The sequence below is a fragment of the Prionailurus viverrinus genome, chromosome C1, assembly GCF_022837055.1.
Source record: "Prionailurus viverrinus isolate Anna chromosome C1, UM_Priviv_1.0, whole genome shotgun sequence".
Lineage (NCBI taxonomy): Eukaryota > Metazoa > Chordata > Mammalia > Carnivora > Felidae > Prionailurus > Prionailurus viverrinus.
Window position 1 is genome coordinate 115,025,893 of NC_062568.1, and position 17,306 is coordinate 115,043,198.

Sequence of the window (17,306 nt, forward strand, 5' to 3'; positions counted from 1 at the left end):
CCGAGCCCTTGGTATCCACGGACAACAAGGTAGGTGAAAGGAAGACAGCCCACAAAATGGGACTGTTTTAGAGGGGCTGAGTTCAGACCCCAGTTCTGCCACTTGCTGTTGTGCGACCTTGGGCAAATCACTAAACGTCTCTGAGCCTCACTTTCCTCATCGGTAAAACAGAAATAATACTACCTACCTCAAAGAGTAGTTGTTAGCTTCAGATGGAATAATGCATGCTATGCAAATGTTAGCTATACTATCCTGCTGTGACACAGGTATAGCCCTTGACATCTATTAACCCCCGCCCCCCAAACAAAGCCATCTGGAAGCCTCCTGTGGTGAGTATCTGCTACAAAATATTGTCTACCTAGCACTATGTCTAATTCCAAGAATATTCCTTCCCTCTTCTGGAGAGCAGACCTCTCTTTACTTCATCCCCGTGGTTCAAGTGGGGGCTGACCATCCTGGTCCCCCTCACTGCAGTGACCCCTGCTGGGCCAGTCGAGCTCTTACCCAGGATTATTTTTTAAGTAGGCTCTACACCCGACGTGGGGCTTGAACTCACAACCTCAAGACCTGGAGTCGCATGCTTCACTGACTGAACCAGCCAGGCACCCCTTACCCAGGATTTTAAATACTGTACTTGGTGGTGAAACCTGAGAGCTATAGGGTCCCATCCCTGACTGTGCAGCAGAAGCTTCTCAGGGAGGATGGGGGGCAGAGACGAGGAGCATCTGACTTCCTGGTTCCGGGCATCTCTGAGGCCTGGCTTGGGTATATTATCCAAATAATTTCCCTTTATATGCAGATGTTCAGCAGAGTTGAGTCTCCATTACTTACGATCGGTAAGAGTTGGTATCAATTGGGTATGATGGACAAGAGGAAATCATTCCAAGGGGTCTAGTTTAATGGCCTTAAAGACTGTGATGACCATGCACAGAGGTGCTGGAAGATGGAAAATGCAGGTGAAAGAAAGCAGTATTTTTATTTGAGGGTCCAACTGACATTCATATCTAATGTCCAGCAAGAAGCTGCACGTGTATGCCTGGAAATGACAATGGAGATAAGGTGTGGAGATGTAGGTGTGGTAAGGCTCTAGGTATTTGGTAAAAAAAATTAATGAAAAAAAATGAACACTTCCAATCACCATTTTTGCATCTTGTAATTCTGGAGTAACATACTGGTGGTTTTATAACTGTTTGTGGGCCGTTAAATATTTATCCCAGTTTTCAGATGTCTTTTCTGTTTAAGTAATTTTCAAGCCTGCTATTTTTGCTCCGTTTGAACTAGTAAAAGCCAAATTGTGGCAGGTGAGACTTCAGTTTTTTGTAAAGGGTGCCAGCGAACCACCCAGTTTTCAAGCAAAGCCTCGAGGTCCCCCCGATTCCTTTCTCTCCCCACTCCGATCCTTCAGCAAGTCATTGTCCCACCAAAATCCAGCTCAAATGGACCTCCTCGCTGCTCCTCTCCCCACACCTGTCTACGCCTGCATCACGTTTTGCGGGCCAACCACAACCACCTCCCGAATGACCCCTCAATTCCTCCTCTTGTCCCTCAACAGTCCATTCTCCACACTTCTGCCAGAGGCGTCTTCCTGTATCCTATGTGATCCTACCGCTCCACTATTTCATTCGCCCGCTGACTTCTCACTGCACTTTGAATACAAACAAATTCCTCATTTGGCCTAGCGCGGGGCCTATGTCATCTGGTCCCTCCAGCGCGTCTCTCCCCGGCCCACGGAATAAGTATTTAATAAAATACAGTAAGAAGGTGCCGGGAGAGGCGTGTCTAGGATCTATGTCTGCGCCATTTTTCAGTTTAAGGTGAAAACAGTTAACACCCTTCTGAGGAAACAGACCCTCTCAGAACAATCTGGAGACAATCTGTGAGGATGGGAGGCAAGCTACGGCCCCAGGGGAGACTTTCTACAGAGCAATATGAATACAATGACTCATTCAAGGTCATACAGAACAAACTCTGGAACACAAATCTAATGGTTAGATAGTCCCAAGTCCAAGTGCATTTTTGGACTCTGGGGTTAAACTGGTGCCCAACAGGGTTTTCTGGGGCAGCTCACTATCTGCGTTATGTACACGGAGTGAAGCAGTACCTGCGAGCGCCCAGTAGGCGGTGCCCACACATTCGTTCAGCAGGACAAAGGCCACCAGCGACATTCCTCCGTTCATCACACCCACCAGGAAGCGAGTTATTGCAAAGAACTCATAGGAGGGGGAAAACCCATTTGCAATGGCAAATAAGATGTCAAGAGCAAAACCTAGAATAAGAGGAACAGCGGTCAACAATCCAGACACAAGACAGCATTTGAGCAAAGTAACAAATTATACTCGTTACGTTTGGAAAGATAAATCTTTGTAAGCTTAAATTTTCTGAGCCGTGCTCTTTTAAAACTGTAAAAGGAAACTGTAAAGAAAAACCGAAGTTTTTCTTTCTTCGTTACAAGTGGGTATCTGTCCATCATGCACCGTTGTTATTCACAATAACGTTGGAAATGGAAAAATCCCAGCTCAGACTCAGCTTGTCAAGAGAACTCCACCGAGTCTTACACAACACAGTTGAACTGAACCGACACACAAGATATAAGGAAATGGATCCAGTACTCTGGTTCCATCTCTGTTCTCCTTAGAACCATGGTATAAATTAGAATTCGGGAGGTGCCGAAAGCACCATCATCTCTGACAAGCTTAACTGCAAATACATGGCCTTCCTCAGGTATGCTGCTGGTCCTTTTAACACGCTTTGCCAGAAGCAACTCTGGCTGCGGTGTGGTTCCCCTGCCAGTGTAATAAAAATCAGTTGTGTATCCACATGGCAATTTCCTGAGAACCTTAAGGAAATAGTCCCCTTGTTATTTCCCTGAGAACCTTCAGGAAATAAGTCCTCCTAGTCAGTTCATGAACAGTCTAACACGTTACCTGTGAGATAGACTTTTTTCCTCCCGAAGCGATCTGAAAGCTGACCAAAAGAGATAACTCCCACGAACACACCACTGAAGAAGAAAGAGCTTGCTGCGCTGACTTTGTAGGATCTGTTGGCAATTAAAAACCACTAGGGGAAGAAAAAACAAAAGGGACACTGAGATCACAGAAAAGACGGATGGACGGAGTTAGCTATTAAAAAAAAAAAAGAAAAAAAAAACACAACAGACGTACAACCAAAACTTGAACACTGGAAATTGTCTACTGCATGACTCATTACTAACCAGGATTTGGTAGGTCATCTACCTTGGATAATATCCAAGGAGATTTTGTCATCAGAAACGCTAGAATTCATTATTATAATGTGTTGCCACAATACTGTATACACATCTTATCACAACACTGAATACGGTATGAGGGCTACTTTTATATATGCATTTGGTGGCTACGTCCCTCTTCTTAAGCCCTTTTTTTTTTTTAAGTTTATTTGTTTATTTTGAGAGACAGAACATGTGCATGTGGGAGGGGCAGCGAGAGAGGAAGAGAGAATCTTAAGCAGGTTCCACACTGTCAGCATGGAGCCCAACGCGGGGCTCAAACTCAAGAACTGAGAGATCTTGACCTGAGCTGAAATCAGGAGTTGGATGCTTAACCTACTGAGCCACCCAGGTGCCCCCATACAATAGAACATTATGCAACCTTAAAAGGGAAGGAGATTTTGACAAGCTACGACACAGATGAACCTTAACCTTAGGCTAAGTGAAATAAACAGACCAAAAAAAAAAAAATAAAGACAAATATTGTAAGAACTTATTTATGCCTGTAATATTGTGATTTATAGTAAGAAACATATATTTGGTCTTCGTCCCCTATTCCTAGCACACAGTTCCTAAAAACCCTTTTAATTTCCTACAGAAATATTTAGTATTTAGTTTTGTTCCCAGTTCCTGAAATAATTTCAGAGCAATCAAGGAGAAATGGGTGTCCTTTGTTGTTTTAACAGCCTCTTTCAACCACACCTGAGTTTAATAAGATCACTTTTGGAAAGCTCCTGGTTGGGGGCTCGTAGCCAGGGGAACCCTCCCCTATCTCCCACCCCCGCCTCCGGGAGGGGGTGAGGGACTGGAATTGCCGATGGCCAATAATTTAATCAGTTACGCCTACATAACATAATCAGTTCACCTCCCCAAAAACCCAAAGGGACAGGGGTTCGAAAAGCTTCTCAGCTGGTGAACACGTGGAGGAGCTGGGAGAGTGGTGCCCTGGGAGGGCGCGGGAGCCTGCGCCCCTTCCCACCACCTTGTCCCGGGCATCTCTTCCATCAGGCTGTTCCCAAGTTATATCCCTTGGAATAAACCAGTGATCTGGTAAGATGTCTTCCTGAGTTCCATGAGCCGCTCTGGCCAATTAATCTCTCCCGAGGAGGACATTGCAGGGACCTCTGATTTCCGGTGGACCAGAAGCCCAGGAAACGAAGCAGACTCGCATCTGGTGTCTGAAGGTGGCGGCAGGGTGAGCCTTGTGGAATCAGTGGGAATCAGTGGAATCTGATGCTACCTCCAGGTGGATGGTGTCAGAACTGAGTCGTTGTAGGACATCCAGCCGGTGAGGCGGAGCTGTGTGACGTGGGAACCTGCCTCACCTGCCCCCACAAACCCTACCTCACGCATCTGGCGGCCAGAAGGGTCCATGGTGAAGCAGTTGACAGTAAAGGAGGCACAGGGGGAAGGTTTTTCCTTCACCTGGAGTAGTCAAAGCCAGAGACGGAAAGTCAAATAAGGGTTGCCAGGGGCCGGGCGAATGGGGAGTTACTGTTTAATGGGAACAGGTTTTCAGTTTGGGATGATAGAAAAGTTCTCGAGATGGACGGTGGTGATGGTTGCATGACATGTGTATACTTAACACCACTGCACCCTCAAAACGGCTGAAGTGTTAACATTTTATGTTATTTTAGCACAAAAAAAAAAACAACCGTGAGTACTATTATCTTGTGGTCTAGGGAAACTTATGAACTTAAAGAGAAGGCAATCACCCCTGCTTAAAATGCTATTATATGAAACCCTGTCGGCTGCTGTGTAAGGTGATGTTTGGTTATAGAGGTAAAAGTGAACCTGCATCACAGAGACAGAGAAGCAGGAAATGTTTCTCTCTCCCCTTCGCCGCCCCCTCTCCTGGAGTCCCCGAAGACAGGCTTAGGAAGAGCCCCAACACGCAAGGAGGAGCCCCCTCTCGGCTGTCCCTTTGCCTCTTGGACCTCCCTTCCCATGCTCTGACAAGCAGTCCTCAAGGCTCAGAGCACATCTGACTTCTCTCTTCTTGTATGGCGATGGTGAAGTTCTTGACCACACAGCTTCTGGACATCTCTGTGCAGCAACAATAACAAAATTCATAGCAGTGATGACAATAATATTCCCTGGTAAATAAACAAGGGTAACGCCTCCTCACTAATGCTGGACTCGACTTCTGAATTCCCCGGGTCTTCAGATGCAGTTCTTAACGAGGTTAGTGAACTGGTTTTCCCAGGCCCTTGTGGATGAGAAATCGCAGACTAGGGTGTCACGGCTTTTAGAAAAAGCAATCAGGAATTACTGCTCCTGGTGGCAGTCATGATTCAAATAAGAGGGAAGGAAGCGGTGTGACAAATATCTGCGATATGTTCTAGACAGGTTTCCACTCGGGTATTCAACAAATATTTGATTAGTTTCTACTGAAGGTTGACAACTACACTAAACACTGGGAACACAGATGTGAGTACGTTGGACATGGTCCCTTCCCAAATGGACGGTCAGTGCCAGTGGAATAAACACACAGGGACAGACTAGGAGGGCAGCTCTTCAAATCAGGTAATCAGGGAAGGCTTCTCTAGGGAGGTGATGTTTGGACCTGAATGATGAGAAGTGACCACTCTGGAAAGCTGTTCAGGGAACATGAGAAGTGCCCCTACCCTAAGGTGAAGGTCCAGCAGTGCGCCTCCAGCAAGTGCTATGATGAGGCCAGACAGGTGCATGGGTGTCAGACCACACAGAGCCCTGGGCCACGGAAGGAGCCGGATTACTCTAGTGCAAAGGGAAGATGTTGGATTACTGGAATTCTGTTTCCAAGGATCACTCTTAGAGAATGCATTACAACATAGAAAAGTGGGAGTGGGGAGGCTAGTGCATTAGCTCAGGAGACCATGGTGGTCTGGATGAGGGCAGAAGCGATGGGGATGGAGAATTACAAGGACTTGTGACGGATTCCGAAGGCAGAAGTGGCAGGCCTTCCTGATGGATGACACAGGGTGGGGGACGGAGAATCAAGGGCTTCACCTAAGTCGTTACCTTTGGCCACTCTGTGGATGATCTTTATGGAGGTGGAGAAGGTGGCAAGCGGGGACCAGGTATGTGGCGGGAAAGAAAGAGCTCTGTTTGGACTTGCTGAGGTTGAGATGCCTATAAAACATCCAAGTGGCGATGCCGAGCAGAAATCTGGACACGAGTCTGGAGCTCCAGGGAGAGGTTATGAGGGTTTAAGAACCTACAGAGAGGGAAGAGGCTCAGGACTGGGGCCCAGGACACCCCCATGTTCAGAGGCCGAGGAGAAGAATGCCCATTATAGCAAACTCACAAGTAGGACTCAGAGACGTAGCAAGAAAACAGGGCGGAATGTGGTGTCGGAAACGCTACAAGAAGAAATTGGATGTGGGGAGGAAGGGGTGGTCAAGCGCGTGGAATGCTGCTTTAGAGGTCAGGTGAGATACGCACAGGGACATGCGGTTATATTTAGAAACAAATGGACACTTCAAAATAGCAATTGAGGTGAAGAGTGAATGGAAGCCAGACTGGAGGAGGACGAGGAATTGCTGGCACCAGTTCTGTACAGAATGGCTTCCAGAAGTTTTGGCTGTGAAGAGGAAGCAAGAAATGGGACAGTGTGGGGACAGGTATGTGGGACAGATTATTGGCTTGTTTTCTTTTAACATGGGTGCATCCTGATGAGAGTGAGTCAGCAGAGAAGATATCCCTGCAGAAGCAAAATATCTGGAAAAGCAGGAAGGGATGGGCTTGAGGGTACAGAGCGGAGAGGTTAACCGTTCACAGAAGCCGGGAGATGTCGCGGTAAAGGGAGCCAGAGAGGAAAGGCAGAATGTGGACTCAGAAGCAGGCAGTGAGGAAACCCCTGCCTGATTGCTTCATTTCTTTTTCAGTGAAATATCAAGTGAGGCCACTAGCCGAAGGACAGTAGAAGTGGGGGAAGGGGGCATTTCAAGTTTCAGGAGGACTATGACGGACTCCTCTGAGGAAAGGGACGTGACCCTTTCAAGGGAAATGTTGCAGGAGACTGCCACGCCATGGTGAATATACACTTGAGCTGTGTAGTTACCAATTTTGTGAGGAGGATGTTGGGAGTTAAGCTTACACAGAGTCGGGGACTTCTCAGGAGAATTACAAAGAGAGAGAGGCACCAGGGCGCTGTGGGGATTCACAAAAGAGTGATTAGTATAATACTGGAATATATGCTGTTTAAGGAGAAAAGCAGGCATAGGGGATTGTGGGTAGAGAAATAAATGTCCTGACCAGAAAAATCCCCTACATCATTAACCTCCCTGTACTTCCCATTCTTGCCCTGACTGAAGCTTGGTGGTCCCCTGCAGAAATCACTCAGTGAACCGGATCCCTCTCAACTGGAGCCTGCTTTTCCTTTTCCACCCATGGACCTGAGAGCCTGGGATGGGAGAAGATGACCAAACTTCAAAATCATCAACTCACCTGAAGGTCACATTACCAGACGGCGTAATCCACTACCCTTCTAGAGCTGACAGAGATGCTAGCTTGTTTTGAACAGTAGCCACTTTCCCTCTGTTCCATAGTAATAGCATGTTTACTGGGCATATGGCTACCCAGATTGAAGACTAATGTCCCAACCTCTCTCACAATTAGGTATGACACGTTATCAAGTTCTGCACAATGAATGCAAACAGAAGCACCATGTGGCAACTTCCAGGACTTTGTCTTAGGAGACGGGTGATTTACCCTTTGCCCCTTCTTCCTTTCTATCCCACTACTCAGAATGTCCACAGGGAAGCTGGGGCTCTATCTGAGGCCATGATGAAGAGGGCCACAAATTAAGGATGGTGAAGTCAAAAGCTGAAGGAGCCTAGGTCCCTGAGAACACTGGGGTAGGGCCCAGGCATTGGCATATTTTTTAAGTTCTCCAGATGATTCTCCTAGGCAATCAGGTTAAGAACCCCCATCCTAGACCTAGTCATCTTTAATAGCTGTATCACCTCTAAAACCTTGACCGAGAACATGTTACTCACTCTCCTTCTACCCCCTTCTCTTCCAACTCACTTCCCCCAGTACCCTGCTCCAAACATTCTTGAAGTTCTTCAAGACCCCAGTCACCACATTCTACAGTAACTGTAGAGTGACTCAGTATGTCCTGGGTCAGCAAAAGAGATTCAATCATTGTAAGAAGCTCTGATTTAAGGATCTGTAAAGGGTAGTGCTCGCTTCGGCAGCACATATACTAAGGATCTGTAAAGGGTAAAATATATTGTAAAGTTCACATGAAAGAGTTCTGGAAGCTGAAGGATAAGCTCTATTTTGTAAAACAAATTAGTTATTTTGGATTACAGATAGTTCTACTGTAGAATTTTCAATTCATGAGGAATGTCTATGGTGACATTTTTCTAGGTTGAAAAAGAAATCCAATATTACATATCCTGTTGGCCTAGAAAAGAAAGGACCATATTTGTCACAGGGATATCCCTTCTACAATGGCCAATAAACAAGACCTCATTGTATTGATTTTTAATATCCTGAAGTTTAAACAACTTCTTTTTATATTTTTTAAGTTGTTGGTATTTGCTTTGGTGTTTTTATGCCTTTAAAATGTGGTCTTCACCTTTGGTCCTGATTATCCCATACTTCGATTTTTACTAGTCTGTTTCTTTGGCCAAGATGTTCAAGCTCATACTGATCTGTTTTGTGCTTAATTAAGAAGTGGCTAATCTGCCTTCTCGATAATCAACTGTTCTGTTGATCACATTTGTAGAACTCAAATCCACCATGAAGGCCATAATAACCATTCTTCCAACAACTGGAAAGCTGTCAGCTTGGATTTCAGTTTTAGGATGAAGTGGCCCACAAGATGCGTGACCAGCAAATTCCAAATTCTGATTCTCAGTTTCATGTGTGAAAGTAATTTCCAGTAATTCTTCTTCATGTCAATGCTGGTTGGGGTAATGCACTTCCTTAGTTCTCCTGTAATACGTTCAGGAATGGATAAAAAAAAAACCTAAAGGCATTGTCAAATTATAAAAAAAAAAAAAAAAAGCAAATTATGGGTGCCTGGGTGGCCTAGTCGGTTGAGCATCCAGCTGTTGGTTTCAGCTCAGGTCATGATCTCATGGTTTGTGGGATCAAGCCCCACATTGGGCTCTGTGCCGACACCATGGAGCCTGCTTGGGTTTTTTTTCTGTGTCTCTCTCTGTTTCTTTTTCTGCCCCTCCCCTGCTTGTGCTCTGTCTCTCTCTCAAAATAAACCAATGTAAAAAAAAAAAAAAAAAAAAAAAAAACAACTTCAAAAATTAAAAAAAAAAAAAAGCAAATTAAAGCATACAAAACTGAAACCCAGGAACACTCCTTGACAGATCTAGGTAAACTGGGCATGGTTGATTTAGAAATGTCAATTCAGGGACTTAGGACAATGTGTTTACAACCAGCTTTCCATATGCACCACTCCCTAACACATGAGATTTTGGTTTGTTTTGTTTCCAACTTTTAAAACTTTTCAAATATACTTTATTTATCACATAAAGAGTGATCTAAAGAGTTCTGTTTTGTCAAAGCTCAGACAAGACACACTAGGACCGTGATCCCTATAGTATTCAAGAAGATTGTACTGGTGTAAGGTTTTGGAAAGAGGTCACTCACCAGACTTGACTCAATTGCTAGCATGTTTTCTTATCCCTTTGGCCAATACTTAAACCAAGGTAAAATCCAAACCAGGATATCACCAGGTCATTGCAAACTAAACTATAATAAACCTAAATATGGCAACCATTATATTCTCAAAGAGTGTATTTTTTATGAGGCATACATTTATAAATGTATAAGTCACTCAAATCCTTAACTGGCTAGAGAGTACTGAAGGGATGACTCTCTTATTATTTTAAGTGACAAGTCAAATTCCAAAGCTAGAATGTTCTTTTTTGTACAATTCATTTCAAACTGAAAAACCACTCACAAGTTGAAAAACCTGGAAATCTTCTTTTCCCATACATTAACAGACAAGAAAGAAGAGAAAGACAAAATATTTTCAGTCTTTCAGGATGACCTAGATAAATCCATTTCCGTCTTATAACCAACATCTGTATTTTTGTTCATATGTTTACCAAAATCATTGAGTTCATCAGCTGGGCATTTATTATACTGTATTTTCAAAAAGGATTTGAGGGGGCTAGCACTAAAAATGTGGGCAAAATCATTCATCCATCTAAAGAAAGTACCCAGAGGGAATATCAGACACCAGCAGCAGGTGCCTCAGACATAAAAGGTGAAAGGAACCTAAATATGGTGAATACTGGCGTGGTACAGAGCCAGGTGCCATGCAGAGCCATCCAGCTCTTAAGGATGAAAAAAAGGCAAGCAAATAGAAGTGAAGAGTGTTGACTATTGACTGGGTAGCAGGGAAGGATCCAGGAAGATTTTTCATATCTGGATTCTTATTGCTTAGAGGCTTAGAAGAAGATGTCACTTCTTGTAAAGGGATAAAGTATTATGTGTGTCAAGAAAAGGTGTTTTAGCTGTAACACAGAGATTGGAATAGACCCATCAAAGGTCATTATGGTGATCCAAGCCAGCCAGGATGGGGTGGGGGCCTCAGAGAAGAAAATGGATTCAAGATGGAAACAGAGATTTGGGTTGAGCCATCCATAAACAGCTATTATATGACACCAAGAGATCAATCACAAATTGAGTGAAGCTGGAAGATGACTTTTTAAACAATTTTTTACTTTACATAGTGAGGAGGGGGAAAGGAAAAGGGAGAGAGAGAATCCCAAGCAGCCTCCATGCCTAGCGTGGAGCCCGACGCGGGGTTCAAACTCACGAACGGTGAGATCATGACCTGAGCTGAAATCAAGAGCTGGACACTCAACCAATTGAGCCACCCAGGCATGCCTAGAGAGAGGATGAGTTTTAAAAGAAGTAACAAAATGTGTTTTTAGCATCTCCCTTGAAATCATCAGACCTTAAGCTTTCTGGAAATGTCATAAGTCAATTCAGTCATTTTTTCTGACATGGCAGAAATAGGATAATCTAAAAAAATTAATTATTGCTTCAAAATGGACTGCATGCTTACACAATCCTAAAAGTAAAATTAATGTCCAAGTAATGACAACTGCGTATCAAAGATATATCAAATGGAAAGGCACAGCACCTTATAACCAGATAATTAACAACTAACCAACTTTTGTGTAATACTCTCCCCTTATCCCAACAACCACCTTTTAGAATTAGGTATTTATTGGGGTGCCTGGGTGGCGCAGTCGGTTAAGCGTCCGACTTCAGCCAGGTCACGATCTCGTGGTCCGTGAGTTCGAGCCCCGCGTCAGGCTCTGGGCTGATGGCTTGGAGCCTGGAGCCTGTTTCCGATTCTGTGTCTCCCTCTCTCTCTGCCCCTCCCCCGCTCATGCTCTGTCTCTCTCTGTCCCAAAAATAAATAAACGTTGGGAAAAAAAAATTTTAGAATTAGGTATTTATTATTATTTTTATTAATTATTCCCATTTGATGGATGACGCAGCTGCAGCTCAAACATGATCACACTCGAGTAAGCCTTGGAGACTGCACCTGATGCTGACATCGGTCTCAAAACCTCCTTCTTTGAGTACTATGTACTCGAATTAGTTAAGTAGGACAACTGTGGGGCTAAATCAATGAAATAACACTATATTTAAGTGTGTTAAATCCCAAGCACAGAAATTCCCATATACCAGGGAAAGAGTTTCTATTTCTTAACCCTTAGCATGTGTTCCATCCAGGAAGTTATGAAAATAAAATCAACGATATTAGAACCAACACTAGAAACATGTAGGTTTTTGTGGCTCAGGGTAACAGAATCAGGGGCTCCTGGAAAGGAGAGGGCAAAGGGAGAAAAGGAAGGTCCTGTGTCAGATATGAAGTTAAGGTCACATGACCCACGGGTGTGAGGAACATGAGAAGGCTCACAGTGAGGAGAACAGAATAACATACTTAAAAATCAACCTCCAGGGGCACCTGGATGGCTCAGCCGGTTGAGCGTCTGACTTTGGCTCAGGTCATGATCTCAAGGCTTGTGAGTTCGAGCCCCATGTTGAGCTCACTGCTGTAAGCACAGAGGCTGCTTCAGATCTTCTGTCCCCCCACCCTCTCTCTCTACCCTTACACTGCTTGGGCTCTCTCTCAAAAATAAATAAATCTTAACAAAAAATAAATCAATCAACTTCCAAAGTGTTTTTGAGGGTGGGCAGGGGAGGGATTTATCTCATTCCATGGTGCATGTTTTAAATACAAATACTTAAAATGTCTGTATATTTTAAAAATATTTTACACTTTTTAAGTAATCTCTATACCCAATGTGGGGCTCGAACCCCAAACTCCAAGATCAAAAGTTGCATGTACCACTGATCAAGCCAGCCAGGTGCCCCCAAATTTCTATACATTTTTTAAGTTTATTTTTTATTTATTTTGGGTGAGAGAGAGAGGAGAGAGCGCATGCACAAGCAGGGGAGGGGCAGAGAGAGAGAGGGAGAGAGAGAATCCCAAGCAGGCTCCATGCTGGCAGCCTAGAGCCTGATGCGGTGCTCAAACTCATGAACTCTGAGATTCATGACCTGAGCCAAAACCAAGAGTCAGACGCTCAACCGACGGAGCCACCCAGGTGCCCCCCAATTTCTGTATTTTTAAATGAACTTTTATCATGTAGTCTTTGACATCCTCATATACCCACATGACACAAAGGAGCTTTTTCGCTAGCTTGCTTTTTCCCTCTGCTGAACAGCCCCATGCTACCTCACCCCTCCGTACAGCACTAGAACACATTATAAGATGCTTCCAAAAATTGGTCAGGGCTATCAGGAGACGAATAGGCAAGAAGAGACCCTCTTAACTCTGAGAACTGAGTCACACACCCAGCCTCTGCCCTGGGCAACTTCTCACCGGCTCTGTCAATGCACAAATTGGTCTTGTCTCTGCTTCGGTTTTTTTCCTGTGATCTGAACTGCCCGCTCCTCCCCCTTCTATTGTAGGGTGACATTCCACGGAATGAGGGTTGGAAACATGCTGTAGCCACAGATGACTCTAATGGAAGGGACAACACATTATGTAAACAAAAATCCTTTAGCCTAAGCTCTTCCAAGCAGGGGGTCATTTCCCTTCCCTAAGGAGGCTGTGCGTGCCTGTCCTTGTCTTGGCCCTCAGTGGTGAAAACGAATAATCCCTCACTCACATGTGAATAATACAGAGCCGCTGCCCTGCAAGGCCCATGGAGGGCACGGCTCCCCACGGGGAAATAAACATTCATCACTTGACTTTGCGTGAAGCCTGGCACCTCTAGGAACTGATTGCCCCCTCCCAGTACAGCCCTCCCCCGGCTCACCCCAGCCCCCCTCGTCCCTGGTGGGCTCCTGTTCACCCTTCACGGCCCTGCCTGGTCCACCGAGTGGGTCCATCTCCCTCCCTACTTTGGCTTCAAGTATGATGTTTGGTGAATTACACATTTCCTTGTCTCTCGCGTAGGATGCTGTGAGCTTCTTACAGCCCTATTTGCGTCTAAGTGCTTACCTGTCAGGACCAGCACTAATTAAATATATGCTGAATTATTCATGCTACAAGAGTGAATGATGTGGGTTACAGGCATCTTCATATACAATATCTCAATGTCACGACTTCAAGGATTGAGTTGTGCGTTTATGGACAGGCAGGGCAGGAACGGCCTTACCAGTCACCCAGGGGCCACTGAGTGGCGCTCTCGTGACAGGAAGGGAGAGGGAGATCTGGAATCAGAGGGGTCTCCTAGAGGACATAGAGAATACTTTGGCTTTATCGCTAGCCTCTACATTAATGAGAAAGAAAACTATGGAGGAAAAAAACAATTCCCAAACGATGGCAGTTTTCTGCCTAGAAAGGCAAAGTCTGTTCCATTGAAACACGCTTCCCAAAGCCTGCTTTGGGCGAGCACTGTGAGCGGTCCACAAATACCTGCACTGAGAGAAGTGTGGAGGGTCTGCGGGGGGTAAGAATGCTGCCGTGAACAACCCACAGACCATCAGTGACCCCGCAAGCCAGGCAGGGGCCGTGGCAGGTCTCAGAGTCGCGTCCAAGCCCCTTGCCTGGCTTCTGTGTCTCTGGGAAAGGTGAACTTGTTCACAAGCTTGGTGTCCACCACGAGCCCCGACTCGGACTTCCCCAGAGGGGGAACAGACCCCCCCCCCCCCCAACCGTGGCACAGCCTACCTTCTACTCCCAGCAGTCCTGGCAGGCTAGCCAGAATGAGCAGACAAGACTGGGCATGTGTTTTCTGACAGAGCTCTTTGTCACTGGAAGTCCCGCTTTAGGGAAAATCAAGTCATATTAGAAGTGCTGTAGCCCTACCCAGACTCTCGGCTTGTCAGCAGCTTCCCTGACACGCCTGCAGGACATCCCTGAGGGCTCTGCACAGTGCTGGTTACGGTGGCTCCGTAGAAGATTCTGGATTCTCTGCTACCAAGTCCAACCAAATTTCAGCCCTCCACCGTCCTGTATGTCCCATAAAAATATTTACAGCCTCGTGCAGGAAAATCTCACTTCAGTAGAAAATGCGGTAATCAGAGGCCTCCAGTGATTCGGGAGTACTTGGCCAGGGTATTTCAGGAACAGTTTCATGGTGATTAACTAACTTGCTTCATTTCAATGTAGTTGTCACTCTGAATTACCACTTAATGGGTGAAGTGTGCAGGCTATAACAATCAGTAGTGCAGGCATAAGGAAGCAAGACATTAAAAAAAAAAATTAGCCCCTAAAGCAATTATTGTAGTGAATTTTTCAAATAGTTTTAATACTCGGTCCTTTGACCCGAGGGTATGGCTTGGGGAAAATATATTAATCTCAAGATAATAATCAGTCAATTTCAGTTCTTCGATATCTACAATGATATTAAAGATTTCAACCTTACTCTTTTCGGTTGCAAACATTAATTAAGCATGATAATTGTGTGTCTCTGTGATATTTGGTACTTTCTGAATGAGTCAGAGCTCAGGGAATAATTTGAATACAGCAGACAGCAATTTGCTACATAAATTCACCCCAATGCCTATTAGCTCATTGTGAAATAGTCAAAGCTCCTAGATTAGAGGGGTTCTTTTTTGCATTAATACCAAGTTAATCACATCTATGTAACCTTTTATTCACCCTTCCCCAAACCTTCCATGAATAACTTCTGTAAGCCCTGACCTGAATGGAATAAGGTACCGGGTGGGAGTTTTAAAGTACGTATTTTGAATACCGTCTCCTGAAACGATAGAGCTCTACAGGCTCCATCCTGGTATTTATTTTCAGGGGGATTAGGTGAGAGGTGAACAGGCTTTATGCTTGTTTTTTTTTAAACCAAATACCAAATTTGGTTATTTTACACCAAATAATTTCTATCAGAACCATACAGCATCTATATACCACAAACCTGCATCTTAAGGGTATTTACCAACTACTGGGTAAGTCACCTGACAAGTTCAGGTGCCAGTTTCAATGCTACCCCCCTGGAGATTTGGAGGAGCAACTGTAGGAAAGCCTACAGAGGCCATTAAAATGGACTGCATGCTGACAGTCAGTGCAGGGTGTGCTTGGGGACCGCATCCGCTGAAATAAAGATGACCTCATCTGGGGGTGCAGAGACCAGCAGCTCCTAAAGGGGTGCTGGCGAGGGTGTGGCTGCGGTCGCCATCCTGCCCTCCACTAGTGGCCCCGGCTGCTCCATCAGCCTAGTTCTCTCTGTTCTTCCCTCTGCTGCTGCTTCTCTGCTGACTCTTGTCATTTTGGTAGCAGCGGCAAGAAACCTGGAAGCCGCCCATAGCACCCTCTTTGAACCACCCCCGGGACTTGGAACGCCACCCACACAGGGCTCTGATGTCCGGGGCGGAAGGAGAGTGTGGGAATTCACACGAGACGCCCACGGCCCGAGCAGTGGGTAGGAGGGCACGCAGCCTGCACACTCTATTTGCACCTCAAAATAAAAGGGAAAACATGAGATCTGCACTAAAAATGCAAAGCAGAGAGCGTCCTCTCAGGTCCGCCTGAATAAGCTGGAGGAGAGAGGTGTGTGGTACCATCCACACGAGGGCAGCCAGCCGCTGAGTCTAGATGCAGGTGGACCCCCGAGGAGCAGGGAGACTGTCGCTCGTTTGACTTAATTCTCCTTCGCTATTTTTTGTTGTATCAGGAAACGAGTAAGTTTATTTGGGCTTGACAATTACTGAGGCTTAACTGAATCGTTACTACTTTGACAGTACTTGTGTGATTTATTGTTTTATGTTTTTTGGTGGCGGGGGGGAACCACTGGCCAGGTTCCTCATGAGATGTTTACAAACATCCTGAGAGTTGTATGATCACCTTGGGGACAGCAAACTCATGAAAGATTTGCAGGTGGGCTGACCCCCTCCTCCCTTTTTTTTTTTTTTAACATTTTATTCATTTTTGAGAGACAGAGAGAGACAGAGCATGAGCAGGGGCGGGGCAGAAAGAGGGAGACACAGAGTCTGAAGCAGGATGCAGGCTCTGAGCTGTCAGCACAAAGCCTGACATGGGGCTCGAACTCACAAACCGTGAGATCATGCCCTGAGCTAAAGTCGGAAGCTTAACTGACTGAGCCAGCCAGGCGCCCCCTCCCTCTTACCTTCTACCTCAGTCATATGCCACAGTGGAAGGGCCACAGGAATCTGTGGCCCGGCTCCTCCATTTACAGTGTGACACTGAGTGAGTCACCAGCTACTCTGAGCTCACGAATTCTGATATTTTTAATTTGCGAGCCACAATGCACACGCTGTGACTGTCTGCCCTTCTTCCTTAGAATTCACTCTCTCAGAGGCAAATCCAAGCAGATGACGGGCAGCCCGGGCTCGGTGAGGATTTATTTTGCTTAGCTTTCCACCCAACATGTATGCACCATGCGCCATCATCTCACAGTCACCTGGCCGACCTTCATTCCCACCAACCCACCGACCCATACCTCCAGCCACTCTTCCCAGGCAGAGCCAAGCTCCTCCCTCTGTTCCACATGGAAGTGCTTCTGGGGCTGTGGAGGGCGGCTGGGGGCCATGGGGGTATGGAAGCCCTTGATCTCGCTTCTCTTCACTGACAGCAGCAAAGTACCTAGCTATTTTAAAT

General features: G+C 45.6%; 1 protein-coding gene across 2 annotated transcripts in view; it reads right to left on the minus strand.

Moving 5' to 3' along the window:
• Window positions 1–17,306, minus strand: part of SLC22A15 (solute carrier family 22 member 15) — an 81,786-nt gene that overhangs the window by 36,949 nt on the left and 27,531 nt on the right. For both annotated transcript variants that reach the window (XR_007154814.1, XM_047871170.1), the window contains exons 3-4: window positions 2,925–3,057; window positions 2,102–2,266 (exon numbers count right to left, since the gene is read on the minus strand). Coding sequence is in view for 1 of the 2 variants with exons in the window: in XM_047871170.1 (XP_047727126.1) it covers window positions 2,102–2,266; window positions 2,925–3,057 (298 nt within the window). In the remaining variant the exon portion in view is untranslated. The remainder of the gene's footprint in view (window positions 1–2,101; window positions 2,267–2,924; window positions 3,058–17,306) is intronic.